General features: G+C 59.0%; 6 protein-coding genes across 9 annotated transcripts; all 6 read right to left on the reverse strand.

Moving 5' to 3' along the window:
- Window positions 1-5,048: 5,048 nt before the first annotated feature.
- On the reverse strand, window positions 5,049-6,721 carry LOC137671459 (protein MRP-126-like). The gene is made up of 3 exons (XM_068415050.1): window positions 6,692-6,721; window positions 5,911-6,069; window positions 5,049-5,397 (listed from the first exon to the last, which is right to left on the reverse strand). Exons 1-3 carry the CDS (start codon window positions 6,698-6,700, stop codon window positions 5,206-5,208), a joined length of 360 nt encoding a protein of 119 aa, XP_068271151.1. The 5' UTR covers window positions 6,701-6,721; the 3' UTR covers window positions 5,049-5,205.
- Window positions 6,722-10,503: 3,782 nt separating this feature from the next.
- LOC137671682 (protein S100-A8-like) lies at window positions 10,504-11,300 on the reverse strand. The gene is made up of 2 exons (XM_068415325.1): window positions 11,100-11,300; window positions 10,504-10,668 (listed from the first exon to the last, which is right to left on the reverse strand). The coding sequence occupies exons 1-2, from the start codon at window positions 11,298-11,300 to the stop codon at window positions 10,504-10,506; spliced, it is 366 nt and encodes a 121-aa protein (XP_068271426.1).
- A 2,884-nt stretch (window positions 11,301-14,184) lies between these two features.
- Window positions 14,185-14,791, reverse strand: LOC137671553 (protein S100-A12-like). Its single transcript, XM_068415149.1, has 2 exons — window positions 14,639-14,791; window positions 14,185-14,406 (listed from the first exon to the last, which is right to left on the reverse strand). The coding sequence occupies exons 1-2, from the start codon at window positions 14,789-14,791 to the stop codon at window positions 14,185-14,187; spliced, it is 375 nt and encodes a 124-aa protein (XP_068271250.1).
- A 3,318-nt stretch (window positions 14,792-18,109) lies between these two features.
- LOC137671218 (protein S100-A4-like) lies at window positions 18,110-19,153 on the reverse strand. The gene is made up of 3 exons (XM_068414638.1): window positions 19,094-19,153; window positions 18,453-18,607; window positions 18,110-18,344 (listed from the first exon to the last, which is right to left on the reverse strand). Exons 2-3 carry the CDS (start codon window positions 18,588-18,590, stop codon window positions 18,180-18,182), a joined length of 303 nt encoding a protein of 100 aa, XP_068270739.1. The 5' UTR covers window positions 18,591-18,607; window positions 19,094-19,153; the 3' UTR covers window positions 18,110-18,179.
- A 1,811-nt stretch (window positions 19,154-20,964) lies between these two features.
- Window positions 20,965-21,880, reverse strand: LOC137671217 (protein S100-A4-like). The gene is made up of 2 exons (XM_068414637.1): window positions 21,740-21,880; window positions 20,965-21,129 (listed from the first exon to the last, which is right to left on the reverse strand). Exons 1-2 carry the CDS (start codon window positions 21,878-21,880, stop codon window positions 20,965-20,967), a joined length of 306 nt encoding a protein of 101 aa, XP_068270738.1.
- Window positions 21,881-24,435: 2,555 nt separating this feature from the next.
- S100A16 (S100 calcium binding protein A16) lies at window positions 24,436-26,192 on the reverse strand. Of its 4 annotated transcripts, none has more exons than XM_068415043.1 (3): window positions 26,099-26,192; window positions 25,306-25,478; window positions 24,436-25,183 (listed from the first exon to the last, which is right to left on the reverse strand). In XM_068415043.1, exons 2-3 carry the CDS (start codon window positions 25,471-25,473, stop codon window positions 25,019-25,021), a joined length of 333 nt encoding a protein of 110 aa, XP_068271144.1. In that variant the 5' UTR covers window positions 25,474-25,478; window positions 26,099-26,192; the 3' UTR covers window positions 24,436-25,018. The 4 variants fall into 4 exon arrangements, with proteins under 4 accessions (XP_068271144.1, XP_068271143.1, XP_068271142.1 ...); XM_068415042.1 differs by having other exon boundaries at window positions 26,095-26,192; XM_068415041.1 differs by having other exon boundaries at window positions 26,077-26,192.
- Between the last annotated feature and the right edge of the window lie 68 nt (window positions 26,193-26,260).

A 26,260-nucleotide genomic window follows, 5' to 3' on the forward strand; every position in this document is an offset into this window, starting at 1 on the left:
GGGGCTTTGCAATGCTGAAGCTTAGGAAATAAGCTTAGGAAATAACCCCCTTCCTGGCAGTGTTCAAGGCCAGGTTGGATGAGGCTTTGAGCAACCTGGTCTAGAGGAAGGTGTCCCTGCCTGTGGCAGGGGAGGTGGAACTAGATGATCTTTAAGGTCCCTCCCAACCCAAACCAGTCTGTGATTCTATGAAATGTCATAGACAAAAAAATTTCCTGCAGAAAAGGTGGTTTTAATCTTATTTTGGAGGCTGTCCTGCATGTCTCGTGTGGGCTGTCCTGGGGCCAGCTTGGGCAATGGCAGCAGAGCTGTGGTGTCTTCTGCGAGAAAGAAGAAAGAGCACTGGGCTGCTTTTCACCCAGGGCAGCCTGCTCCCAAGAGTGACGGCAGTGTGGGGACACCAGGTGACACCAGCCCCGGGTGGCCAAGGCCAAGGGCGTTATGAGCTCCCTCCCGTGGGAGAGTCACTCACTACACATCTCCACAGGACAGGGACAGCTACCGCCTGTCCCCGCAGCGTGGCCTCGGTGCAAGGCTGCATTTGAGTCCCGATGGAGCACACGGAGCCATGCACGGGGCCAGGCTGCCCCAGGGCTCCCGGGGAAGGAACAAGGCACAGGGGCTGCGGGGACGCTGCGGCGAGGCAGGACGCCTGGCTCTTGGCCGATGCTCTGTGTGGTCTCAGAGAAGTCAATGACCCCGGGTTTGCTCACCTGGCAAGGGGGTGTAACAAGCTATGAAGGGTGCGCCAGCTTTCATTAAGGGCTCAGGCACCGTCCCAAGATTGCCAGATACGGTACGAAGCCAGATGAGATCACACCCTACATCAACCTTCCCAGGCAGCGTTTGCAGGGCCGGGTTCGTAGCAGCGTGTTTGGGAGAGGAGGAGTTCCTGGAGCCAACCTGTGCTGCCCACGTACCGCTGCCGACACCTCCAGCGCGGCACAAGACGTCTCTGCGATTAAGTGGGTTGGAAATGAGATTCAGCCCATGGTCTAGAGCTAAATTTTACCCTGGCACAGTGAGGCGAGAGGCAGCAAGTCCCTGCAGGTCCTCTGCAGCGAGGGCTGCCCGGCACACGGATGCTTTCGGTGGAAGCCGGATCAGCCCCAGGGCTGCTCTTGCAGAGTATGGTCCCCTGGAGCTGGAGCTTTTGGGAGAGCCCCAGCCCTGGAGACTCGCTTCAGGGCTGTATTTGGGACAGGCAGGCAATGGGGCACAGCCAGCAGCACAAGGTACCCAGCAACATTTTGGGGTACAGCCTTGCCACGTGGCTTAGCACAAGCCCCACAGAGAGACCAACACCCCCACGACGTCTCTCCCATGAGCCGGGGCACCTGCTGCTCCTGGCCATGCCCTCCATGGAGACATGGGCAAAGGAGTGTGTTCCCATGGGCTGGAGTCGTGCTGATGGCCAAGGGCTTGGGGTTTAAGGCTGTTTGTTGGTGGGTCCCTATCTCTGTGCGAACGATCTTGGAGGAGCATCACTGTGCCATGGGGACGGTGCTTGCCCAGGTGCAGGAAGGACCCCAGGACCTTCATGCTGGGGGTCTGGTGGCCTGGCATGGTGGTGCAGAAGCCACTGCACGGGGCAGGAAGCGCTTGCGGTGCAGGATAGGAATGCAACACATGGCAATGGCACCTACAACCACCGTACTCCTCCCTCCGCCGCTGCCGCCCCAATTAGCACACATCCACCCGGGGAATGAGGGGAATTAGGAGGAAAATTGCTCTGAATCACTCTGAGCCAGTCCCTTCCGCTGGCTACTCCCTCCGAGCCTGCTGCCACCACGGTGCCATCCTGCGGCGACACGTCCCCATCCACAGCAGCGTCAGGCTGGCTTTGCTGGGCTCTGGGTTTGCCCGTGATGGTGGGTTGGTTCCTGGCCACGGGCCTCACCAGCACCCCAGGACCGACCAGTTTTACCCCACTGTGGCTCATCCCTATCAGTGTGTCTAGTGTGATAACGAATGCGACGCGCACGGTGCACCAAAGTCCCCAATTGCCTTTGGGGGGGCATTGCACAACCCTTCCTGTGCCAGTGTGGAGGGGTCTGCGGGGGGTGAAGGGGGGCTGAAGCACGTGGAAGGGGTCAGCTGTGGGTGGAGGGGGCCCATGGTGGGCAGAGAGATGCTGGGGCTGGGCTGGGTCCCAGCTGGGAGGCATGGCTCAGCCCCAGCTGGATCACATCTCCTCGTTGCAGGGTCCTTCATAAAACCCAGCCCTGGAGGGTTTAGTCCTTTTCGTTCAGGAGGGGGTCAGCAGTGTGAGGAGCTGGCAGGGCCACCCCAAGACTGTTTTGATGGGACAGGAAGGGTGGCAATTAGGGGAGGCATAGTCCTTAGGCAGGGCCTAGGCTGGGACCCTTGGCAGGACACAAATGCAAGCTGATGGCATCACACCTCGCCGGGGCAAAGCTCAGGGGGAGGCAGGTGGGCTGTAACCACTCCAACCAGGGAAAGGAGGACAATTTAGCATTTATCTGCATCCACCGTTTGCCTGCTGCTTTGGGCTGAGCCCTGGAGGAGCTTCATGGCTGCTGCTTCCTTCTCCTGCTCCCCAGGACACAGGTAAGGGCTGGGATGGTGGTGTTGGGAAAGGAGGGAGTCCTTCCCAGTGAAACTTGAGTGGGGGCTTGAGCGGGGGGCGTGAGAGAGGAGGTTGGGGTGTTTGCAAGTCCGTGCGTGTCCTCGTGATGCCAGCTTAGCCCCAAAACTCAGGTTTTGTTTCTGACCCATAAATCAGAATAATCCTACTTATTGCGATCGAGTAGAAATATGGGATGTGATGTTCAGGGGTTCCAGGATGGGGCTGTGGCTGGGAATGATGGGCCGAGGAGCAGCACAGGGCTGTGGTGGCCACCCCGGCAGCCTCGGTGGCACATGCCACCAGGTGGCAGCAGGAACCTGTCGCAGAGCGCCTGGTCCTCAGCTTGCAGAGGCCAAATCCTGCCTCATAACCTGGGGGTGAAGGCAGGGGGGGGCTGGGGGCTGCACACCTCCTGCTCCGCGCTGCTGGAGAGCTGCTCTGGGGGCAGCAAGGCTGGAGGGACCCAGGTGTCACCTCTGTCCTTGACGGGCAGCGTGGCCATGGGCAGTAGAGCACCTTGCCCATCAGCCTGACCATGCAGCATGGGATGGGGCACGGCTGGGCTGTGCCCATCACCTTCCCGGCGTTGCTTTGGTGCTGGGGCTGTGCCCACCACCTTCCCAACGTTGCTTTGGTGTCTCCTCTGTTTGGGAGCTGCAAGCTCTGTTGGGGTGAAGGGATGCGTACAGATTTGGGGACAACTCTGTGATTACAGGAGGACCCGGCGACCGTCTCCGCTTGCTTGCAGCCCTGCGTTGGTGCCCTGGTCCTGCTGTGCTCGGGATGTGCGGTGGCTCGTTCTGTGCCACCTCCAGCGTGATGGTCCAACAGCCCCGGGGGGTGACACAACAGGAGTCCTGCACCCCTGGGTTTCAGGGGAGCGTAAAGTCCCGCTGCATTGGCAAATATCCTGTTGCATCAGCACCGCGAGCTTTGAGGGTGGTTCCTGCCTGGATCCTGGGGGAAGGTCCCAGGGTGGTTTGTGGGTGCTCCCAGCACCCAGGTTTGTGTGCTTGGCCCCTGCCTGGGGGGATTCCTCTGCTGACCACCCACCCGCAGGGTGCTGAGCTCCTGAAAAGCTGATGTGTTGCAAATGGGACCCAAACCACCCTCGTCTTGTCCTTATGGGCCAGCGCTGGGGACAGCTCAGTTCTTGGAGGCGATGTGCTTCTGCCCTGGCAGGGTGGTGGCAATGAACCAGCTCCATGCTCTCCCGTGGATGTGGGGCTCTTACCTGCTCCAGAGCCCCTAAAGTGCTGTAGGACGGGGGGTGCATGACCCATTTGGGGGTACAGGATTGAGTGTGGGTGCAGGAACCTGTCACCCTGTGCAGGCTCAGGCAGAGCTGGGTGGACTCTGGTCCCTGCAGCAGCTTCTACCTTGTAAGAAGGTGTTTGGCGTTTCAGATGTCAAAATTTACTCCGAAGGAAGCTGAAGCAACCTGGCCAGCAGTGGTGAGGCAAACTTGTGGCAGTCTTGTGGTAACCGGGGGGGCTTGCTTCAGTGCTGCTGATTTGGGGAAGCTCGTGGCAGGTTCCTTCCCAGAGCAGAGCGATTTCAGGGCTTTGACTCACCCTTAGGAAATCACAACTGTTCCTTCCCCCCCACCCCCAAAAGGCATTTACAAATCAGTAGCCAGGCTCTAAGCATGCAGGGTGGGAGGCTGCTCAGCAGCATTTCCAGCCACCCCCTCTGGAAAGCAGCTATTTAATGGCCACCTCCTTGGTGCGACCTCAGGGTGCTCCTGGTGAGGAGTTGGGGTTGTTCTCAGTTCTTGTCCACACGAAACCCAGCAGCTAGACCTCGCTGCTGGCTGTAGCAAGAAAACTAAATGCACCCACCCATCAGCTCCCTTCCAGCCCCATGCCAGGGCCCTGCAGAGCAGAACTGCCCTAAAAAGGGTGCTCATCCACCCCCAGCCTTCCTTCCAGCTCTTGCCTACCACCACAGCTCAGTCCGAGGAGACACGCAGAGTGTTTTAGGTCAAAACGTGCTTTTTTTTCTGGGTAGAAATCACAGAATCACAGAATCAATGAGGTTGGAAGAGAACTCTGGGATCATCGAGTCCAACCATTGCCCTGACACCACCATGTCAACTAGACCACGGCACTAAGGGCCATGTCCAGTCTTGTCTTCAACCCCTCCAGAGATGGTGACTCCACCACCTCCCTGGGCAGCCCCTTCCAATGTCTAATGACCCTTGCTGAGAAGAAATTCCTCCTAATGTCCAACCTGAACCTCCCCTGAGATTATACTGCCCTCCCTGACCTATGGAGCACATTATAATGTAAGGAGCATAGCGAGCACCCGCTGTGGTGAACCCTGCTCTCCCCAGGCATCCACCTCGCCCCGAGAACCCGCAGCCTGTCTCCAAGGTGGGTTTGCCTGGGTTGAAGCCATGCTGGGAGAGAGCAAGCTACAGGCCTCGCCTCAAGGAAAACCCACGCAGACACGCAGAAGAACTTTGACAGCCTCAGGGCAAATCTTTATTTGGCAGCAAAAACATCAGATTTGGAGGAAGGGAAGGAGGGAGTTGGGCAGAGAAGGGTGGAGGGGAGAAAGCCGCGGGCTGCAAGCACTGCATGGGTGCCTTCATCCGGGGACCACAGCCCGCCTCAGTGATGGTGCTGGTGTTTGTGCTGTTGCTGCTGCTGCTGCTGCTGGTCCTCAACCTCGTGGAGGTGTTCATGGGTGGCGATGGTCACACGAGTGATCAGTAACATCGTCTCGCAGAAGTTGAGCTCCTCATCCTTGTTAATGTCGAGGTCCTTCATGATTTCATCAACGGTCGCCTTGTTTTTCACATGCTGCAAAGGAAGGGACAGGGTGAGGGCAAAGTCCTGTCATTCACAGCTCGAGCTTCTCCCCAGCCTCGCTGGGACCCTCACAGGTCCCAGGTCCCCAATAGCGTGGTGCTATGAGTGGCTCCATCCTTGTGCCATCATCACCGATTGCTTTGGGTACAGCAATGATTCACCCACGGCGATAAAGCAATCAGAGAGCAACAGGCTGGCATCACTGCATGGACACCATGCAATGTGGAGACTGATGAAGGCAGCAGTGATGAGGGTAAGAAGGTGATGAGGGTAAATATCTGGCTGCAGGTTCACCCAGACCTGTGTGGGTTTCCTTCATCTGTCTTTAGGGAGCATGTTTGGAAAGCGGCAGTTGGACAGGGAGGGTCTGGGCAGAAGGTGTTGGGGCAGGAGAGAAGAGTGGGAAGGGGGTGAATCCAGATCCTGGAGATACTCAGGCAATAGGGTCCAGCCTGGCTCCCTCCCCACGTGGGTCAGGAGAAACCCTGCTTTGACTTCACTCACCTTCAGGTAGTTCACAAGCTGCTTCTCAATCATGAGCTTCAGCTCCTTCTTGGTCAGGGTGTCTCTGTCCCCCTCCCGTCTTGAGTACTGGTGGAAGACATCAATGATGACATCCATGGCCCTCTCCAGCTCGGAGAGCGGTTCCTGGGTCTGGGTGGTCTGGAAGAGAAATGATTACACTGAATAATGGCAGGAGCCACAGTAGATGGAGAAGTCTGGTGTGAGCCAGCGAGGCTTCGGTGCAGCCACCTGCTTCACACCAGATGAGGACACGGCCTGGTTTTGTTCAGTCATTCTCTTTTTGAGATAAATTTGAGCTGTTTGTTTTGAGTTTTCTTATCTACCAGCCAAAAGAGACTGAAGGGGATTGCAGCCTTTGCCTCCTCCTCCTCTGGGATGTGCAACTACAGATAGTTGCTGAGAGATGATTTTCCCCCCAAAATGTGCCTTCTGTAAGTCAGGCACTGTTGGAGCAAGGCTCCTAAAACAGCTGGTGGTGCTGCAAAAACCTCTGTAGAGATACAGAGTATGAGATCTGATGTCCAGGAGCTCCTTCGGTGGCCGGACTACGCTGTGGGGAACCTCTTCCAGGAGGAGACATCTCTCCTCCTGGGTTGTGCTTGGGTGAGCCCAAGTGGAGGTCGTTATCTTCTGCCAGCAACTGATGGCAGCTCACACAGTGAGGAGAGGCTCCCTGAGGGTCCTTGAACCTCTGATGGCCCAGCCAGCACCTGGAAAAGAGCATGGAGACCTTAAATGCCCGAGTCACCGTTGGACTTGCCTTGCTCATCTTGACGAAGTCGTGAGATCCTCTCGGGCTGGAGCAGGGCTGGTCCCAAGCGCAGCATCTCTTATAGCCCACCCGGCCGCCTGCGCCACTCCGCCGGTTGTGAAATGTCGCTGTTTCATCCAATTCCAGTCCATCTTCATGACATACTTGTGCATTGCTTAAGGCTCCGGGGTAGTTCCTTAAAAGGGGTCTCTGTGGCTTTTCCTGCAAGACCAGTGTGTCACGTACTCTGGCTGGGTGGTAGGGAGGTGGCCGTGTCCCCTTCGTCCCCTCCACCTGGCTATTGGGGCTGCAATTCTCCATCAGCTCTCGATGGCAGCCTGTTCCCTTTGGTGGCTTCAATTTCACCTCTTCTGCTCTCCTTTATGGGGGTGTTTTTTCATGAGGCAAAGACTGGATGTGGCACTCGGTGCCATGGTCTAGTTGACATGGTGGTGTCAAGGCAGTGGTTGGACTCGATGATCCCAGCGGTCTCTTCCAACCTGATTGATTCTGTGAAAGGGGACCTGGAGCATCACGCCTGCGCTTCTCCAATGAGCCAGCACTGCTTGGCCCTGTAGCATCCCCACCCTTGCAGACCTGCTGCACCCAAAACCATCCCACTGTCCCACTGCTTCACACAGCCCAGCGCTGGCAGCATGGTCAGGGTTCCCCATGTGACACAGGGATAGAGCTGGTGCTGAGGGCAGTGCCCCAGCGCTGTGGGACCATCCCCTGCCTGCAGCAAGCAGGTCTTTATGAAAGACCAATAACATGGGGCAGGTTCCCAGCCTGGCAGGGCTCCAGGAACTTCATTTCACCTCCTCAGGTTAACAATAGCCTGTGGCCAGGGAGGTTTCTCCCCACCCAAGGTATGCTCTGAGCTGTGGGGACCAGGTGTGGCTCAAAGGTGTATTTTTACTTTTCAGGACTCTGTGTCATCGCTTTGTGGTTTCTTTTCTTTTTGTTGTTTCTCAGCGTTGCGGAGACCCAGCGCAGGCGCTTTGGCTCGGAGCAGCTGAGATGGGGAGCAAAAACGAGATTTTCCAGTGCTGCTTCATTAAAATGCTCGGCCTGCTGAGTCAGCTGACTTGGTTGGGGGTTTGTTTAACCTGCCAAACATGATGCTAATCTCAGACACAAAGTGGAGGCCAAAACAGGGCTGTGGACAGACCTGGGGTGAGCTCCAGGAGCGCTTTGATGCACTCAACAGCTGGAGAAGGGCCGGGATGTTTCACAACTGGGTGTCAGGGACCATCTGCTCAGTTGCAGAATTTTGTAGCAATTTCAGGAAACTGTATTTTTGGTCATTTTATCATCCTAGAGGTAGAAAAGAGCAAGGATGGGTTACAGGATGGGCAAGGGATTTCCAAAGAGGGGTGGTGGCTAGACCCTCAGGTGTGCCCACCAGGCAGCGGGGATGAGACCACAGATATCTGGAGAAGAGGAGGCTCAGAGGTGACCTTAGTGCAGTCTACCTGAAGGGAGGGTGTAGTGAAGTGGGAGTTGGCCTCTTCTCCCGGGCAACTAGCGATAGGACAAGAGGACACAGCCTCAAGCTTTGCCAGGGGAGGGTCAGGTTGGACATTAGGAAGCATTTCTTCTCAGCAAGGGTCATTAGACATTGGAAGGGGCTGCCCAGGGAGGTGGTGGAGTCACCATCTCTGGAGGGGTTTAAGAAAAGACTGGACATGGCCCTTAGTGCCATGGTCTAGTTGCCATGGTGGTGTCAGGGCAAAGGTTGGACTTGATGATTCCAGAGGGCTCTTCCAACCTGGCTGATTCTGTGATATTTGGGTTTTAAATGCCAGTGCAGTCCCTAAGGTGACCCAGGGTATTGCTTAGGGACACTGTGCTGGCCCAACTTTTTGCCTGGCTCTGCAGATCTCCTTGCAGGGGGAGCCTCCCTGTCCAGCCGTCCCTGTAAGTCGTGCTGAGGTGGCTGCAGGGAGCTGCAATCCTGGCCCCAAGGCCATGAAGGTTGAGCAAGCACCCACTTGCTGGAGCTGCAGAGGGGAATGAGCAGGAAGCAGGCGGCACGCAAGCAGCCCCGTAGCCGTGGCAAGCGAAAGGTCTTGGTTCGAGGTGGCTGGGGTTGGTTGTGCCCTGAGGACCAGAGCCCTGGCGGGGCACCCCATGCTTGAGAGTCATTGCAAAACTCTTTCAAAATATACATTTTTACGGGCAAGTGGCTGGCTGATGCGGGAAGAGGGCACGGCAAGGTTTGTCACTCTGTGGTTCGCCGTGTTTCACAGCGGGTTTTAGCCCAGGGTCGTCTGTTCTGGTTGCTAGGTGTGGTTTTAGCTTGGGGAAGGCAGGGGACACACTCTGAGCCCTGGCTCCTGAGCAACTTTGAGCATCATCAGACCAGTAATGCTCTAGCTGTGACCTGGCAGGAGCAGGCACTGTGGGAGCTGGGGCAGCCTAGAGGTTTTCCCGTCCTGGAGCGGCAGGGGAAAGGATTTCCTGGTCCTTTAGCTCGAGCCAAAAACCATTTGCATATGTCTCAGCCATATCAAACAGCCACAAACTCAGCTCCTTGGCAGGCACCGCCTTGGTCCAGCCTGAAGGGAGTTGAGAGCCAGCTCTGCTGCCTGCCCAGGCATGGCACAACTGCTGCAGGGTGCTGGACCCTCTCCAAGCCCTCCTGGAGCCCTGGCAGGTTGCAGGGCTGGGTCTGGCCACTGTATCTGCCCTTCCTGCCTGTGCTGTGACATGTAACGTGTTCCCCTTGCTTGTGCTGGGGCAGCTGCCTGCTCAGCCCTGTGGGGTGGTGGTACCTGAGCATTTAGTGAGGAAAAGAGCTGCTTTACAGTGTAGTCAGTACCCAGAAATGCTTTGTTGGTGCTGCAAGACTGCTCCCAGATGGCTCAGCCAGGGTGAAGGTCCTTGTGCCCTGACAGAGCCCTTCAGGGTTTTGGTGAGAATATTTTACTGGTGGAAAACTCTGAGATGGAAATGATCCAGGCGTTTCATCCTGGCTGGGGAGCAAGTGATGCAGCGGGGTTGGGAGGGAGCACTCCGGGGAAAACTCTGAAATTTGAGTTTTCATTGGGGTTCAGGGAGAAATTTTTAAATCTCAGAATTTCCCACGGACTAGAAGTTCTAGAAGCAGATAGTAACTTCTGTGTGTACTTTTTTTTTTCCTAAGCAAACCCTGGCTTGCTCTTGTGGTAAAGGCTGTGTTCTATTGTGAACTGCTGTTGTCAGGGGTATTAACGCATTTTTCCTGATCGTGGATGATTCTGCATCCAGGCACGGCCAAGGGGAAAAAGCTGGACGAGGATGGGCAAAACAGGAGGCACTTCCCCAAGAGAGGCTGGCTCTGCTCTTCCCAGTCTATGCAGAAAACTTCCTCTGCCAGGAGAAAAACCTCTAATACAGCTGCTATATGTTGCAGCTGATGGTTAAACCCCTTGCAGAGCTCAGGCAGTGTCTTGCACTGGTCTTCTGGCCATTAATACCCTCATAACCCATCAGTCCACCCCTCTTGGCTTGGACCAGACACTGAGCAATGTAGCTCTCACCCACTCACCACATCTCAATCATAACCCTCTTCCTTTATGGGTTTTGGGGGTGCCTCGTTTAGGCAAGCCTTCATCCCCCAGCCCCAGCAGGACCGCGCATTGGCTGCGGCTGGTGCCCACCCTCCCCAACCATGAGACAGATGCAAAAGGGAGCGTTGAGACAGGAGGGACTCGGGGAACTTCATGTGATGCTTTATTGTCTCAGAAGCGTGAATGATCCAAGCAGACAGAAAGCAGCCAGACCCCAATGCCTATAAGCAACCCCCTCTGAGTTTTTCATGGGTCATGCATCAAGACTCAATCGTCGTCTGGAGCACAGCGGTCGTGCCCGTGGATGAGGCGATGGGCATCATCAGTCACCTTGGACAAGACGATGATGAACTCCTCAAAAGTCAGGTCTCTGTCCTTATTTATGTCTGTCTCTTTGAAGAGCTCTTTCAGGTAGCCGGATCGGTTCCTGTCCTGAAATTGGGGGAGAGGAACTGTGTGTTAGCGCCCCCCTTCCCTGGGCTGCACACCCACTGGTGGAAACCAAGCCAGCTGGATTCTTGCATGCCCTGGGAAGTGTTCGGAAGCTGCAGGATCATCATGACCCTCTCCTTCCTTGCAGTTAGCCCCTAGTTAAAACCCCAGATGGACAGGCTCTTGTCCCAGGCCCCTTTGGCTGCTCTGTACCCCTGCAGTGGTGGGAGGGATGAGTGTGGATGGTCCCACAGCACATGGACAAGCTAGGTCTGATCACAGAAACCCACCCCATGGACCACAGCCCTTGGTGGGGACTGCACCCCATTACCCTAGGAGCATTTCTTGTGGCAACCTCAGCCTCACACCCCCACAACCCCCTGAGGAGAGCATCCCTCTGGGGAGCACAACACAGCTCCTGTGGCACTCACGCAAGCTTTCAGGAAGGTTGGTGCCTGCTCAGTCATCAGTGTCTTGAAGTCATTGAAGCTGAGGAGATCGAGCTCGCCCTCCCGGCTGCTGTAACGGTGGTAGACGTCCACAATGGTTTTCAGGGCCATCTCCATCGTGCAGTTTCCAGGGAACTGCCGAGTCCCGTGAGAGGCGGTTGTGGTCTGGGTGCTTGCAGACATGGCTGAGCTCTTGAGGTACTTGCAGAAACTGTGTGGAGAAACCTCAAAGCCATGAGATGCATCGAAAATCAGGCACCCCACACCATGCTCTTGGCCCCCACCCCAGGCACCCCAAGGGGTACACTGGGTACACCCCAGTGTAGCAGCAGATCTGCAGCAGGAGCCTCATCTCGTCGGGGCTGAGCCAGCCAGCTGCACCCAACGTGCCCTGGGGCAGTTGGTGGTTCCTTGACGCTGAGCAGGTAATAAGTGGTTTTAGGAATATCACTGTTTTATAACATCACCCAACCGCCTCTAATTTCAGCTTCGCCCAAGAAGCAGCTCGTTCTTACCGACCTGGAGGCATTTGTCAGGCAAATTAGACAAAAACCCATGAGGCTGTAGTCGTGTATCTGTATCGTGCCGCTGACAGCAAGGATGACTTTAAGGCAGGGAGCACAGTTCAGGTATGGGCTCCACTGCAGCCTCTGCCTCACCTCCTCCTCCTCCTCCTCCTCCTCCCTCTGTGAATCTCTCTCTCCTCTTTGGGCTGCAAACCCTTTGCACCGCAGACACCGAACACAGACCTTGCTCTCTGATGAGTGCCACGGTGCAGGTGACACCCCCGAAGGGCTCTCTCCTTGCCATCAGAAACAATTACACCTCCACTAAAGAAATGCCATTAATTTATAGTCGTCTGGTAGCCAAAACCATCCTCCTACCCCAGCCCAAGTAGAAAGCATCACCCTGGAATAAAACAGGCATGAATTGATACTCAAAATCGCTTCTCCCTCATCTTATTTCCTGCAAGAACCACTGCAGTGTTACTTACCCTTGTCTCGAAGAAGGGTTTGCAGAGGATGGGTCTCTTGCAGTGATCCAAGAGCCTGGGCAGCCCTTTTATAGATGTCTGAGGTCCTCTTTCATCAGAGAGGGTGACACACCTGCTGCAAGCAACAGCTTGAATTAGCATTTCCCGTACCTGGAAATTGCAAGGTGGGAACTTCTGAACCTCTCCCCATCTCATACCTCGGCACATAGTTCCTGGTTGCACCCACCAGGCTTTGGAAACACTGTCCTTCTGCCCCACCGTCACCTCCGACGGGGCTGAGCTGCTTGTGTGCTGGGCAAAGAATGGGGAAAACACTGGCCGTACCATCACGCCTCAACGTGAGCGTAAAGGGCGATCCCAGAACGTGCCAAAACTTTGCAAGTTTTGTGATGTGCTGAGAAATTTGTGCCTTTCGTGCTGATGTGGAAGGAAGATGGGCTGTTTCAGAGAGATGTGCATAACTCTGTCCCTCGGTTGTTTTTAGGGGGATTTCTCCATTTTCTACAATCCCAACCGGTTGAACACAAGCAAAGATAAAGGCAGCATCTGTCTTTTAATAGTTTACCAGAGTATTTTCCATGACTTTCTGTTTTCCCATCACTTCTACCAGACCTCTCCTCTTGCTCCAAAAACTTTGTGGAGGAAACTGGGTGTAAAACGAGTAGAAAATCGGAGGTCAGGATCTTTACTGGCTGGAGCGTTAACTAGCGAGTGTTTTGCAAGTCACCTCTGTGCCACCCATGTTGCGTTAGCAGAACAGGTACTAGAAGCATGAAGAGATTATAAAAGGATGTAAAAATGAGACAATAGGTTCCAGGAAGAGGGGAGGGACCAAAAAACAAAAGGGTAACCACTCCTGTTTGAGGATGCTTTGTGCACGTCCCAGGGGCAGTATCAAGAACTGTTGCATGAGTTTTAATCTGCTGTCCCTGACTCACTTTATTTCTTTTTGGTTTCCCGCTCTGCTCATCGGGGACTGTTGACAACCTGAAACTGCGTCCTGACTAATAGCTGCTTCTCGGGGACAAGGGCTGCTCCCCAATGGCAAACTTGTGGAGCCAGAGAGCGATCACCTTGCACCGTCATCGGGTGCAAATAAGCACGGGGTTATCACGTGGTTCTTTCGCGGCTCGGTTTCACATGGGCCAGGCTTTTGTTTTCAGCTGATGTTGGAAATGCCAGGGCCTCCTGAGCCTGGGGGTTTCCCACTCGGTGTACAGTCAATGGCAGGAGCTCTTTTCTGCTCCTGTGGCTGCTCCCCAGGAGCCCACGGTGGCTTGTAAATACGCTGTGACCCGGGAGGCTGTTGCCCCACGCTAGCAAAAACATCTGACTTCATTGTGCAGAGTTAACACCAGCTCTCTGGAGCCCCTCGGCCTCGTTCTTTGCTGTGTCGGGGCTTACAAGATAAGTGCTGGTTGCTTTGTGGGTTGCAAAATCATTGAGCACCCCCCCGGGATGCTGCACCGCCAGCACCAGAGCTGGGGCTCGGTAGCCACCTGAGGACGCAGCCTCTGGCTCTGCTTCACCCCTGGTGTGTCCTGGAGCTGGTGCGAAGAGGGGCCGGGAGACACAGCACTGAGGACCCTCTTGTGCAGCCACCAGGTGCCCCTACCCAGGAACCACCCCAGCGTGATGGGGTGCTGGGGTCAGCTACCCTGTGCAGGGAACCTGCTGAGCCTCGGGAAGGCAGTGGGAGCGTGCCAGGGTCTGACATGCTTCAGGATGGGGACATCATGCAGCCTGTGCTGCTCAGCTGGGGCCCAGCAGTACTGTTGTCCTGGCTCCCCCAAGGTCCCCTCATGCCACCTTCCCTTTCCCATTGCTTCTCCAGTTCCATCTGCATTTAACCCCCCCACAGCCATGGGCTGGCTGCATATTGCATCCTCCCTGGAGACAACAGGACACGTAATACAGATGCATTTGGTGCTTGAAGAAAGAAATTTTATTTCAATGCCATAGGCAGAAGCAGATGACAAAGCTTTGGTTACAGGTCTGTGCTTGCAGGCAAATGGAAGGGACGATGCTGCTGGAAAAGCACAGTCCCATAGGCCAGTCACCCTGGGAACCGCTTCACTTGTTGGGACCGTGGCCATGGCCGTGGTCATGGTCGTGGCCATGGTCGTGCTCATGGCCATGGCCGTGGCTGCCGTGATGCTCATGGGACCTATTGTGGGCATCAATGACCACAAGACACAGCGTGGTCAGGTACTCGGTGAACTTCAGGCGACCATCGTGGTTGCCGTCTGCTTTGGCAAAGAGCTTGCTTATGTATTCGTCGACGGGCATACCAGGCTGCAGGAGGACAAACATGAAAAAGAGACAGCCTGAAGCACAGGGGTTTCGGGGTCACCCTGCCAGCCCGCAGCTACGGCACGAGGCTCAGAATCGCAGGGTTTCAGGAAAACCCTAGAAAAACCCTCCCTGCCCTTTGGGAGGCTCTCAGCCACCCCCATGCCCCAAGGATGCCACCACCTCTGCGAGCTCTCGCCAGCGTTAGGAGAGTTGGGCCATGCTCGGCTCTTACCGGCGTGGTGTCGTGGAGGAAGGGCTTGGCGCTCTCCTTCAGCAGCATCGAGAACTCAGTCTTGCTCAGGTAGTCGTCTAAGGGCCGCCTTAGGGCATACTGGTGGTAGTTGTTGATGAGGCACTCCAAGGCAAGCTCCAGGTCGGTTTTCATCTTACTAGGGAGAGAGAAGCAGCAAAACGTTAAACCCCCTCGGAGGAGAAGGATCCCCCTCTCCTCCAGGAGCCCCAGGCAGGCTTTGGCTGCCAGGTAGGGTCAGGGTCATCATGGTGGCACTTCCAGCAGTGTGAAGCCACCACTTGGCAAGGACCTACGTACCCACGAGCAGCACCGGGGTTGACTTCCACAGACGGCAGCACACGGGAGGAGAGGACCGGGCAGGAGCAGTGGCTGCGCGGTGCAGGTGAGGTCTCTTTTATACCCTCCCTGAGCTACGATTTGTGACACCCTCAAATTGTCTTCGGGGCAATAACCCCTGGAATTGTGCAAGGCTACGCAGCACGCCCAGGCGGCGAGTTCTTGCCCGGCTCCAGGAACTGGCTGCTCCCGCTGTCAAAGAGGGAGGGGACACACCAAACTCGTTAGGGCAAAACAAGGAAACACCAAAAAAAGACATTTGTAGGGAGTCAGCATCCTGGGTCAGTGACAGTGCAGGAGCTGGGACATTCCTGAAGAGTTTGGGAGCTTTGTGGAGATGATGGAAGAGGAATTTTTCCGGATCACACGGAAGGTGCTGGGTGAGGGTCTCCAGTGGGATGACGCTGCTTTTTTCCCCATGGGGTGTGTGCTTCATCACTCCTGTATCTGCCCCGACACTGTTGAATTTGGCTGGAGAGGCAGCGTCTGCCCCCAGCACGCTGCTGTCCGGGCGCTGGGGGATGGCCAACGCATCCCACCCCACCAAAATCACAAGCGGGGCTCGTCCTGAATCGTTTCTTAACAGCTCTAGCCAGGGAGCCGGGAAAGACGTTACAAATCCAGGCACGCCAGCGTGCCGGAAAGCTGCCAGCCGCTCCGAGGAGGCGGCATTTCCCGGCAGCCGTAATTGCTGCCGGGTGATAATTGAGGGCATTGGCAACCGCTGCCTGTTCCTGGTGTCGGGGGGATGCTGCCGCTCACGGGAGACCCCATGGTGTCCCTGGCTGCTAAACCCTGCGTGTCCTGGGGGAAAGACAGTCTGGGGGGGCTGGGGAGGATGCCCAAGCCCTGCGCCCCAAGGCTGTGTTTGGTGGGACTCCCGCCAAGCCGCGCTAGTCATCAAGGCTTTTAGGAGATGAGAGGGACGGCGGTGATGAAACCTCTCCCCATCAGCCCCCTAATCCAGGAGCACGAGGAACTGGTGCCAGGAAAAACCTAAATTGCAAAAGAGTGAAACAAAGGGGCAGGTTGTGTGATGGAGGGAGGTGGGCGCGTCCTCCCCGGGGACAGCAGCCACGCAGGGCTCGTCAGCGCGACACGGGTGGGATGTGATGGACACACATGGGGAGGCGTGAAGGGCCGTGCCTGTGCCACGTGGGGAGGTGGGAGGTGGCACGCGTGCGCTGTGGGTCCTCACGCTGCCATTCGCTGCCTAACGTGCCACGGCAGCCAGGAGCTCCCGGCACGTCCCCTGCCTTGGGGCCTGGCTGCCATGCCGTGGGGTGTTGGTATCTGCTCCGTGGGGCTGGGAGTGGAGTGGAGTCGGCCTCTTCTTCCAGGCAACTAGCAAGAGGACACAGCCTCAAGCTTCGCAAGGGGAGGTTCAGGTTGGACATTAGGAAGCATTTCTTCTCAGCAAGGGTCATTAGACACTGGAAGGGGCTGCCCAGGGAGGTGGTGGAGTCACCATCTCTGGAGGGGTTTAAGAAAAGCCTGGACATGGCCCTTAGTGCCCTGGTCTTGTTGACTTGGTGGTGTCAGGGCAATGGTTGGACTTGATGAGCCCAGAGGGCTCTTCCAACCTCATTGATTCTGTGATTCTGAGTGTCGGTGCCACAGGGACGGAGCCGGTACGGCCCCGAGGGTGCGGTGGCAGGGCGGTGGTAGGGGTGTGGATGGATGCAGGCAGGCTGGGATGCCTGTGAGCAGCATCACGCTGCTTCAAGTGTTCACAGATCCGGCATAAAAAGGGCCAAGAGCTTGCAGGGCGGGTCCCTTCCACCCGCCTCTGGGACTCAAGTGGCGTGCAGCCGCCGTCTCGGGGGTTTCACTGAGCCTGGCGGGTTGGAGAATTATTTTTTTCCCTACTCTTGATGCTCAGGGACATGCTGGATGCCAGCAGCTGGGGTTCCTGAACAATCCCTACACCCTCCGTTTGGGGGGGCAGGGGGATGAGCTTCAAGCCCAGCCTCCTGGCAAAGCCGGGGGTGCAGTGCCAGGGTGGGGGTCCTGGGCAGAGCATCACCAGCACCCCACAGGATCCATCTGCAGGGACACGAGCACCGGGCACAGCCCCTGGCTGAATCCCTCCCACCCCCCCCAGGAAGCGAAAAACCAGGGCTATCCATGAGGTTTTAACTTATTTAACGTCCAAAAATGACCAGAAACACAGAAACAAAACTTTGCAATAGGAAATTACAAAAAACTTTACAAAAGGTCCTTACAAAAGGACCCCAAAAGGCCCCTGGAGCCCCTTGCTCCCCCCCCAGCTCTACATCTTGCCCTCCTTTGGTGCATCACTGTAGGTCATGGCCATGGCCAAGGTGATGTACTCCTAGAAATTAATTTCCTCGTCTTTGTTACAGTCCAGGTCCAGTCCACGCCGCAGCCGTGGGCAGCACGGCCGGGATGGAGCGGGGGGGGACATTGCACATCTGGAAGGGGCATGCTGCACATCTGGAGCCCGGCACGCAAGCCCAGGTTGGCCGCAGCTGTTCAGCGAGGGGAAAAGGGGATCAGAGAGAGGAAATGGAGATTTACAGACGTGAGCAGGACAGGACCCACTGCGGGGAAGGGAGGGCTGTGGCCATGTGTTGGTAGCCGCGGGCTGAGCCCTCCTGTGCCGGCGGCCCAGGGGGGCTGGCTGGGTGCACGGGGGAAGCTTCTGCGTGCCACAACCCCACCCCAAGCAGGAACGCACCTAAACCCGCTCCCCAAGGGTTCGCTTGGGGTGGGGATGGGACAAGGCGATTTCCCACCTGCCCCACAGAGCAGCGGGATGGGGGACAGACGTTGACCCCATGCGAGCTTAATAATTATGGGTAAAAAAGTTGTTCACCCATTGCTGTTCAGAGGCACTGCTCTCTTGCTCCTGCCTTGCCTTGCTCAGCCACGGAGCAGTTATCTGGGCTGCAGGGCAGGGTGCTGCTGGGCACAGCCCTCCGCTGACTCACGCTAACGTGGCCGGCGGGGACCAGCCCCGCGGGCGGTTTACGGGGGTTCGGGGAAGGCGGTGCCCGCGCTGCGGCACGGCAAACTGCAGCTCGGACACGCTCTGGCTCGTTATCCGGTACCTGCAACTGAGAAACCCCCATTGCAAAGCACGCAGAGGGCTGGGTTTAAAGTAACTTTTATTGAAAGAGCATCAGGAGGGTAGCGGGAGGGTCGTGGGGGCACCCCGTGCTCACTTCTTGTGCGGCATCTTGTCGGGGTAGTCCTGGAAGAAGTCGTTGCACATCATTGCCATGCAGGCCAGGAAGGTCACGTACTCCTGGAAATCCACCTCATTGTCACTGTTGCAGTCCAGGTGGCCCATGAGCTGCTGTAAGCTGGCCTCGCTGGCTTGTCTCTGCCCAGGTGCAAGAGGGTGGTTAAAATGGGGATTTGCAGCCCCACGTCCCCCCACCCAGTCCCAGCGTCGCCCACGGGATGGGGCACCCCCCTGCCCCACACTTACGCTGAAGCTGGGCAGTTCCTTCATGAGCATCTCCCGGAGCTCCTGCTTGTTGAGCTTATACTTGTCCCCCTCCTTCCCCGAGTACTTGTGGAAGGTGGAGACCATCACGGCCAGCGCCTGCTCCAGGGGATGTGCCATGGGGGATGTCAGCCAGCCTGCAGGCACCAACAGCACGAGTGGGTGAGAATAGAGTTGGGGGTCCCCAGACAACCCCACACCGGGGGGCTGACGGCCTCCCCCAGCCCCCTGCACCGTGCAGGCTGCTCTGGTGCCCCGCTTGCAGGCCCGTGCTGGGATACATCACCATCTCCTCCCTAACCTCACCCTCCCACTAGCAGCCCGGCTGGGTGTTGCCGTTGAGCACCGGTGCTGGACAACGTCCCAAAAAGCCCTGCCGAAGGGGAGAGCAGCCCCCTCCCGCCCAAGCCAGGCAGGGAAGGGCCACATGCACCTTCCCAGCCCTCCGAGGTGACATGCAGCCCCCCCGCCCCGATCCTGGCTCACGCTGAGCGTCCGGGGGGGGCAAAAAACCTCTGCGAGGGGGACCCTGCTGCGGGACAGGGCTGCAGCACCGTCAGCAACATCTGGAGGGCATCTGGACGGGGAAGGGAGCGTCGTAGGAATAAAAAAAAACAACTCACCAAGAGCTCAGAGAAAACAGCGGAGGACGGGCAGGGGGGGAGGCGAGCCGGCGTCGGGCCGTGGCATTTATAGCTCCGCCTGGGACACCTCCCAGGGAAGGCACCAATGCTGCTCCAGCGCCTGCCTGGACATTGGCTGGCGAAGGAAGAGCGGAAACCCCGGGAGCAGCCCCGGCCCCCCCAAACCGTCCCACTCCCGCGCTGCCCAAGGGGCTGGTTTGGGGCAGAAAGAGCAAAATGTGCCCCCAGGGCTGGATGGGGACCACGTGTCCCTGCCCCATGGCAGGGGGGTTGGACTAGATGATCCTTAAGGTCCCTTCCAACCCAAACCAGCCCATGATTCTATGGCCGAGGACAATCCTTAGGGACAAGGGACAAAGCGAGGGCAGCTGCGGGCACCTCGTCCCCCCGCTGCCAGCGAGGGCGGGTGATGCCGGTGCGGGGCAAGACCCCGCACACGATGGGTTTGGCAGCATCCACGGGGATGTCTGGAGCTGCACGAACCCGAGCGGGGTTTGTTGTTGTGCTGGGGTTTGAGTGAGGGGTTTTTTTTTTTCTCTGTTTTTCACTCGGCTGCAAGCAATTTGTGTTTCCTCGCCGCGAGGGCAGTGCGTCACCACGGCCCGTTGTGTAACGGAGAAGCTATTTTAGTGGCTGCGTGTCCCGGGCACGTGTCAGGGAGCTGTGGGGGAAAGCCAGGAGTTGGTGGTTTGCAACCCTCAGCCGTGGGGACCAGAGGGAGAAAAACAGAGGACGAAGCGCCGCTGCCGGCTCTGGGTTGCTCTGATGTCCAGTGGGGTGCGAAACCTCACCAAACGCCGCGCAGCATCTCCCCACTTCGGGGGTCTTTTTAAGGACTATTTTAGTGAAAGAAACCCCCAAGCCTGCGCCTTGCCTCCCTGTTAGCAAGTGCAAACTGGTGTGAATTACTGGGAGGGGGCAGAAGCTCCCAGAGGCTCTTTATAAAGACCCTGGGAAGGGGCAGGATGGAGTTTGGAGGTGCTGGGGAGGAGCTGGAAGGACTTGGGGGCTCGGGGAAAAGGCTCTGCCAGGGGTCTGCTCTGCCATGGGGTGATGCAGAGGCTTCACAAGGGCTTTTTGAATCTGGGGTGGTTCCTCCGGGGTTTTGGGGCCGCTTGCGAAAGCTGGTGAGCAGCTGCAGCACCTTCTGCAGACCAGCCTGGGCTTGTCGGGAGCTGCTGCGGATATGGGGGAGGTGGAGGGGGGGTGAGCCCCGTGCTTCCCAGCTGGTATCGCAGGCTGATGGGCTTAGGAAGCTGTTGCTTGCCCACAGCTCCCCGGCTCCATGGCAAACCTGGGGGCTCAGGCTGACCTTCTCCAGTGCGGTCCCCCAGCATGGGCTCACCCACGTCCCAGGGGGGGCTGAGGGTCTCCTCCAGCTGCTCAGAAATAGCCCTGCTCTGCAGGAACCGGGGCCACACTCGGACTTTCATGCTTTGCACAGACCTTGCATCTCACTGCCCGGTTCCTCCAGACCAACTTTCTCTCCCCACACCCAAAGCATTGCCCAGGGCAGCTTGTGCTGACCTAGGAGCTGAGCTGGGCTCAGGGAGGCTCATACGTTCAGAGCTAAACATGCCCTGAACCTCTCCCCAAGCCAGCAGGGATGGGTCGGGGGGATGTCTGAGGATGTTGCTCGGAGGCAGCGCTGGGCTGTTTTGCTCAGGCTTTTCCAAAAACCACCTCCTGGGGCCAAGTCACGCCGTGGAAAATCCCACAGAGCTGGAGGAAGGCGTGAGTCACCCCACTGCCCGCTACCCCACGGCGCACAAAACCCTGCCCACGCACACCCAGGCTTCGGGAAAGCTTTTATTGGAAGCCCCGCGACGACGCTGTGGGCAGAGAGGGGGTCACTTCTTGCGGGGCTGCTTGGGGGGGCCGTCCTTGAAGAACTCGTTGAAGCCCATGGTGACGCAGGCCAGGAAGCAGGCGTACTCCTTGAAGTCCATCTCGCTGTCCTTGTTGTGGTCCAGGTCGTTCATGAGCCTCTTGAATTCCACCTCGTCCATTTGTTTCTGTGGAGGGGGGGAGAGCGCGGTGAGGGGGGCACGGATGATCAAGGTGCTTCCCCGTCCAGCCCTGCTGCTGGCGAGGAAGGATGGAAAAAGCCTGGGCTTCCCTCTGCCTGCCTGGAAGGAGGGTTTTCTCTTTGCCTTTGGAAGGAGGTGGCCTTTAGTCAAGGTGGGATCTGGGATGTGCTGGCATGTCTACAGCCAATACGTCATGAAAAAGTTCGGCTAAAAAATTTCTCCTCCCTCCTCCTAGTTGAAACCACAAGCCAGAAGGGGAAGTGGGGGTTAAAAAAATGATAAAAAAAAAAAATTAAATCGGAGCACAATATTCTTTGCCAATCAAAATATTTCTGTGGGTATAAAAAAGCCAAGTTTCCTTGCGGTCGGAGCATGCTCCAGCCCAGGTCCTGCTGGCCTCATCCTTCTCCCCAGGGCTTGCCCTGGAGCATGAGGCCTCAAGGTGTCACACGTGGGCTGCACCCATCGTGCATGCTTGGAGGAAACTCAGAGACCCCCACTCTGCTCTGTGGAAAGCCCCGAGGCTGGTTTGCTCCTGCCCCTGCAACACCTCCCACCCAAGGGTGCAAAGGGACACGTCCCCATGGCCACTCACGCTCCCGAAGACGGGCAGCTCCTTGTTCAGCAGCTCCTTGAGCTCCGCCTTGCTGAGTTTGTACTTGTCCCCTTCCTTCCCCGAGTACTTGTAGAAGGTGGTGACCATCACGGCCAGCGCCTGCTCCAGGGGACACGCCATCGCCAGCCTCCTGCGTGCCTGGAGGGCAGAGCAGCGGGGACAGGGTCAGGGCAGGCTCGGGGTGGCCACGGAGGTTCATCACCCCACCACCATCACCCAAATCAGTCCACGATGCTGCAGAGGGGCAGCTGCAACCCCAGTGCCTCTCGGGGTGCAGCGAGCTCTGGGTGCATCACAGCTGGGGAGCAAAGCTGCACGAGGAGGGGGAGCAGAGACTCACCGGGGTCGGCGCGGATCAGGCAGCAGCGAGGAGCCGGGGTGCTGCAGCCGGAGCGTGATGGGCATTTATAGTGCGGCCGGGGCGGCACTGCCCAGTGCACCCCGCGCAGCCCCTCGCCTCCAGGCTTTCCCAGCAGCTCCACGCAGGCGGTTTCACCCGCGCCTCATTTTTGCCTAACGAGCTGTGTGATCCCATTAGTGGGAAGTGGGTGGGTTTGGGTGCTGCTGGGGAGAGCTGCCGGCCCTACTGAGGAGTCTGGGGACTGAGGCGCAAGTCAAGGGACTGGGAAGGGCTGGGGCATCCCTTGGGGCTCCCCAGAAAAAGCTGGTCACCAGCCCACGTTCCCCCTAAGCCATCACCGCACTGTCCCCCACACCACCAGCTTTCTGGGTGGCCCCGGTCTCCCCAAGATGGATGGTCCCAAGTAATCCCATCCCAGTGACCCCAGCACAAATGAACAGGCTCTGCAGCGGGGCTGGGGAGGTGACAGCAGTCCTATGAGCCATGCTGGCTAGCGGGGCCGTGAGCCTGAGCCCAGAAGTCACTGCAGAACATGCTGAGGCAGCCCAGGAGGACCTTGAAGTCCATCATCTTGTCCTTGTCCTCCAGGTCCTTCAGCAGCACCCAGAAGCTGCACTCATCCCGTTGTTCCTGGCACAGAGCATCAGCGGGGTCGAGGATGGTGCTCGCCAGCCACGGTACAGGTAGGCATCAACCACAACGGGTGGTTTTGGCGGATGGAGGGAACCTGGTTCAGGGAGCAGTGAGCCCTTCCCTGACCCCATCTTCCCCAGTGGTGGGGAGAAACGTGAGGATGCTGGTCTTCCTTCTCCCAGAGATGTGGCGGCTGGAGAAGACCGTGGGGGGACGTATTTGGGGCATTTTTCTGAGATCTTGCAAATCTTGTGCCACGTGGGACCTCGAGGCCGGGGCGCTGCCAGGGCTGGGTTAGCAGCTGGCGCAGGGAGCCTGGAGCTGATCCTGCCGGGGACACGAGGACGGGAGCGTGGGTTTGAGCTCCCTAAACCAGGACCAGCTGCAGAGCCTGGCAGCCCCGTCCCTGTCCCATGGCCCCACACCGTCCCTCTCCCCGCCTGCCATATGGTACCATGCAAAGAGCCCGCAGGGCTTTCCAGAAGGAGCACCCATGGGTGCAGCTGCTGAGTGCACGGACCACCCCAGGCCCATGTGGATGCTGCCCCGTCACCCCGGTCCCCTGCACCCTGCTGCACTGCAGCAGCCCCTCCCGTGCCCCCCGGGTTCCCCATGCACCCATATTTGCTCCAAGCATCTCCGAGGTGGGAAATAACGTGCCCAGCCTCGACGGGCATGGGCGGGGGGGGGGTGCAGCTGCTCAGAGCCCCAGTCCTGCGGAGGGGAGGGGGGGGACACATCCTGACTTGTTCCGACTGCACCTAGAGATGAGCTGGTGGGGGCTGGTTGCCCCTCACCCTGAGGGTCTCGCCGGGATCCCGAGCGAGCAGGCGGGCGCAGCGCCCAGCCGAGCCCCGGGACCGGCCGTGAGTCACCGGCCCTGGCCTCGCCCTCGCCGGATTCCTCCGCCGTGACTCACCGCAGCCCTGCCCGGCTCTGCCGGCTCCCCCGGGTCCCCCCCCCCGGGGCCGTGGGGCAGGGGGAGGTGGGCTGCCGGGGCAGGGGCCAGCGGGGTGAGGAGGGGGGCTGGCTGCGAGGGGACGGGGGTCCCGGCTCCACCGTGCTGCCACCCCCCCTGCCCTGGGAGTGGGGGTCCCGGGGGGCTACCGCCATGCTCCGGGTCCGGGGCCAAGTCCCCTCCCGGTGGAAAATCCCCAGCGGACGCGGGGGCCGTGGCTCGGGCTACCGGCCAGCACCGGCCTGGGGGGTCCCGGTACACCCGGAGCCGCGGGGCTCTTCCCCGTCCCCATCCCGGGTGGGGGCCGTGCAGGGGAATTGGGGATCCCCCGAGACCCCCCGGGGTTGGGGTGGCCATGCCCGTGCAGGGCGGTGGTCCCGGGCTGCTCCGGACCCCGCACGGGGCCCTGGGGAGCGTCCCCCGGGACACCCCGGGGCTGGCACGGGTGCGGGGCGGTGGTCCCGGGCTGCTCCAGACCCCACTCCCACCCCGGCGGCTCGGGGTGCTGCGGGGCCGGCGGGTGCCGGTGGCCGCGGTGTCTGCTGACACCTCGTGGTGCCTCGGTCGGCCCCGGGGAGCCCATCCCCGTGAGGCCGGGGCGCTGAGACAGGCGTTAACCCCCAGCCCAGGGCCCGCCGTGGCTGCGGGGGTGGTGGGGGACAGGGCAGACCCCCCGCATCCCCCCGGGACGGCAGAGCCTCGGCGGCACCCGCTGCTCCTCCAAACTTTATTGCTGCAATAAATAACCACAGCGGTGTCGCCCGACAAGACCGTGCCGCTCCCTGAGCCCCAGGGACCAGAGCAGCAGCGCAGGCAGGGCAGACCCTTCACCAGCCTGGGTGGGGGAAAGGCACCCTTCTCCCAAGAAGACCCCCCCTGACTTCGAGGGGGAGCTCCGAGGGGAGAGAGGGTCCCGGTTGTGCTGGGGTTTGTGCCAGCGGGGCCATGCCTCACAGGTCTGAGAACGGACAGAATTCGTGTCCTACATGAGGGGAAGCCTCTCCCTTTGCTTCTCGCCCAGCAAGGACAGGGCTTGCAGAAGAGGATGAGGGCAGGGATGGCACGGAGCAGCCCCCCGAGGCGGTGATGGCCTCACACCCACCAGCTCCCACACACAGTGTCTTCCCGCCCCCGTATCACCCTGGCATGGCTCGGTTGGCAAAGCCGTGGGAGACCGGGGTGCCCGGGGGCAAGCTGGGGCTCAGGGCAGGGCTCGGCAGCCAGAGGGGCAGAAGCGGGGAGCTGTGGAGAAGCAGGGGCTGAGCCTGGGGGGGCTGAGCCCGGCACGGGGTGCAGATGCAGCCGGCTACTTGGTGCTCTTGACACACTGCTCCTGCTGGCGGATGATCTGGGCGATGGGGCTGGCGATGCCGCCTATCAAGGTCCAGTACTCCTCGAAGCTGATGCGCCCGTCCTTGTTCTCGTCCAGGTCGCAGATGAGCTTGTCGGCTGCTCGACGGTTCCCGGTGTCCTGGGGGAGAGAGAGTGGAGCCGCTCACACCGGGGCGGCAGGGAAAGTGGGGTGCAGGGTGGGGGGGGAGCTCATGCAAGCGTGAGGAGCCAGTCGCCTGGCCCCGCACAGCCCAGCCTCACCGTCAGCATGTGGTTGAGCTCACGGCTCAGCATCTTGCGGAAACCCTTCTTGCTGATGCGCCGCTGTTTCTTGCAGCAGCAGCGGTGGCTCGAGTACTTGTCGAAGTTGTTCACCAGCACCTGGACGGCCCATTCCAGCTCCGTGCATTCCGCCGTCTGGCCCTGCATTTTTCCTGTGGGGACGGGGGGTCAGGGATGGGGGCTGTGGGACCCTCCACGTGCCCATGCTGAAGGGCAGGGGGTGGACGGGCAGGCGACGAGCCACCAAAGCTCGTGGTGCCATCACTGAGGGCATGCATGGGGGTCTCCGCTGCTGCCAGCCCTGGGGTCACCGCAAGCCCCCGGGCAGGCAAAAAGCAGCCGCCGTGGAAAGGCAAAAAGCTGACAGCACCCATGTTCAGGGTGCTCATCTCCCCACATCGCTGCTCGTCACCCCAAAAGTCCTCTCTGCCACCCACCCCAGCTCCGGCGCAGCACCTGCCCCGCACCAGCTGCCCCACCTGCACCCCCGGGGCAACCGCCCCCGCGCGTGGGACGGGGCAGCAATTATGGCGCTGGGGCCGCGGGGCTGCGCGGTGCCGGGGCCGCGGCCGGCGGTTCCCAGGGCTCATTAGGGAGGAATGGGGCTGGGAGCCGCGCGGCGGCGGTGGGACGAGGGCAGGAATTACCGGCCAGCCTTCCTCTTGCTTCACGGCTCCAGGAACACCCCGGCGGGGCAGGTCTGGATCTGCCCAAGCCCCCCGCGAGCCCAGCCAAGGACATCCCCCATACCCCAGGGTCCAATCCTGCCTGCCTGCTTGATGTCCGCGGTCCCCCTCCTCTCTCCGCGGTCCCAAGGCTGCCCCAAGCCAGGAAGCTCCTTCCTATGGATGGACCCAACAGGATGGTCCCCGTCACGGGGTCCAGCAGCCGCATCCTGGGCAGGATGCAGGCAGGCAGGGACGGAAACTGCGTC

Source organism: Nyctibius grandis, chromosome 17, assembly GCF_013368605.1.
Source record: "Nyctibius grandis isolate bNycGra1 chromosome 17, bNycGra1.pri, whole genome shotgun sequence".
In the NCBI taxonomy this organism is placed as follows: domain Eukaryota; kingdom Metazoa; phylum Chordata; class Aves; order Nyctibiiformes; family Nyctibiidae; genus Nyctibius; species Nyctibius grandis.

Coding starts and splice junctions, on each gene's coding strand:
- LOC137671217 (XM_068414637.1), bottom strand. CDS start 21,880: ATGGCGTGTCCCCTGGAGCAGGCGCTGGCCGTGATGGTCACCACCTTC. Junction 21,130..21,739: donor AGCTGCCCGTCTTCGGGAGC/GTGAGTGGCCAT, acceptor CCCCCTCCACAG/AAACAAATGGACGAGGTGGA.
- LOC137671682 (XM_068415325.1), bottom strand. CDS start 11,300: ATGTCTGCAAGCACCCAGACCACAACCGCCTCTCACGGGACTCGGCAG. Junction 10,669..11,099: donor CAACCTTCCTGAAAGCTTGC/GTGAGTGCCACA, acceptor CCCCAATTTCAG/GACAGGAACCGATCCGGCTA.
- LOC137671218 (XM_068414638.1), bottom strand. CDS start 18,590: ATGGCACATCCCCTGGAGCAGGCGCTGGCCGTGATGGTCTCCACCTTC. Junction 18,345..18,452: donor AGGAACTGCCCAGCTTCAGC/GTAAGTGTGGGG, acceptor GCACCTGGGCAG/AGACAAGCCAGCGAGGCCAG.
- LOC137671459 (XM_068415050.1), bottom strand. Junction 5,398..5,910: donor AGCTTGTGAACTACCTGAAG/GTGAGTGAAGTC, acceptor CTTCCTTTGCAG/CATGTGAAAAACAAGGCGAC.
- LOC137671553 (XM_068415149.1), bottom strand. CDS start 14,791: ATGAAAACCGACCTGGAGCTTGCCTTGGAGTGCCTCATCAACAACTAC. Junction 14,407..14,638: donor TCCTCCACGACACCACGCCG/GTAAGAGCCGAG, acceptor GTCCTCCTGCAG/CCTGGTATGCCCGTCGACGA.
- S100A16 (XM_068415040.1), bottom strand. CDS start 26,067: ATGTCCTTGGCTGGGCTCGCGGGGGGCTTGGGCAGATCCAGACCTGCC. Junction 25,479..25,973: donor AGCAAGAGGAAGGCTGGCCG/GTAATTCCTGCC, acceptor CCGTCCCCACAG/GAAAAATGCAGGGCCAGACG. Junction 25,184..25,305: donor AGCTCAACCACATGCTGACG/GTGAGGCTGGGC, acceptor TCTCTCCCCCAG/GACACCGGGAACCGTCGAGC.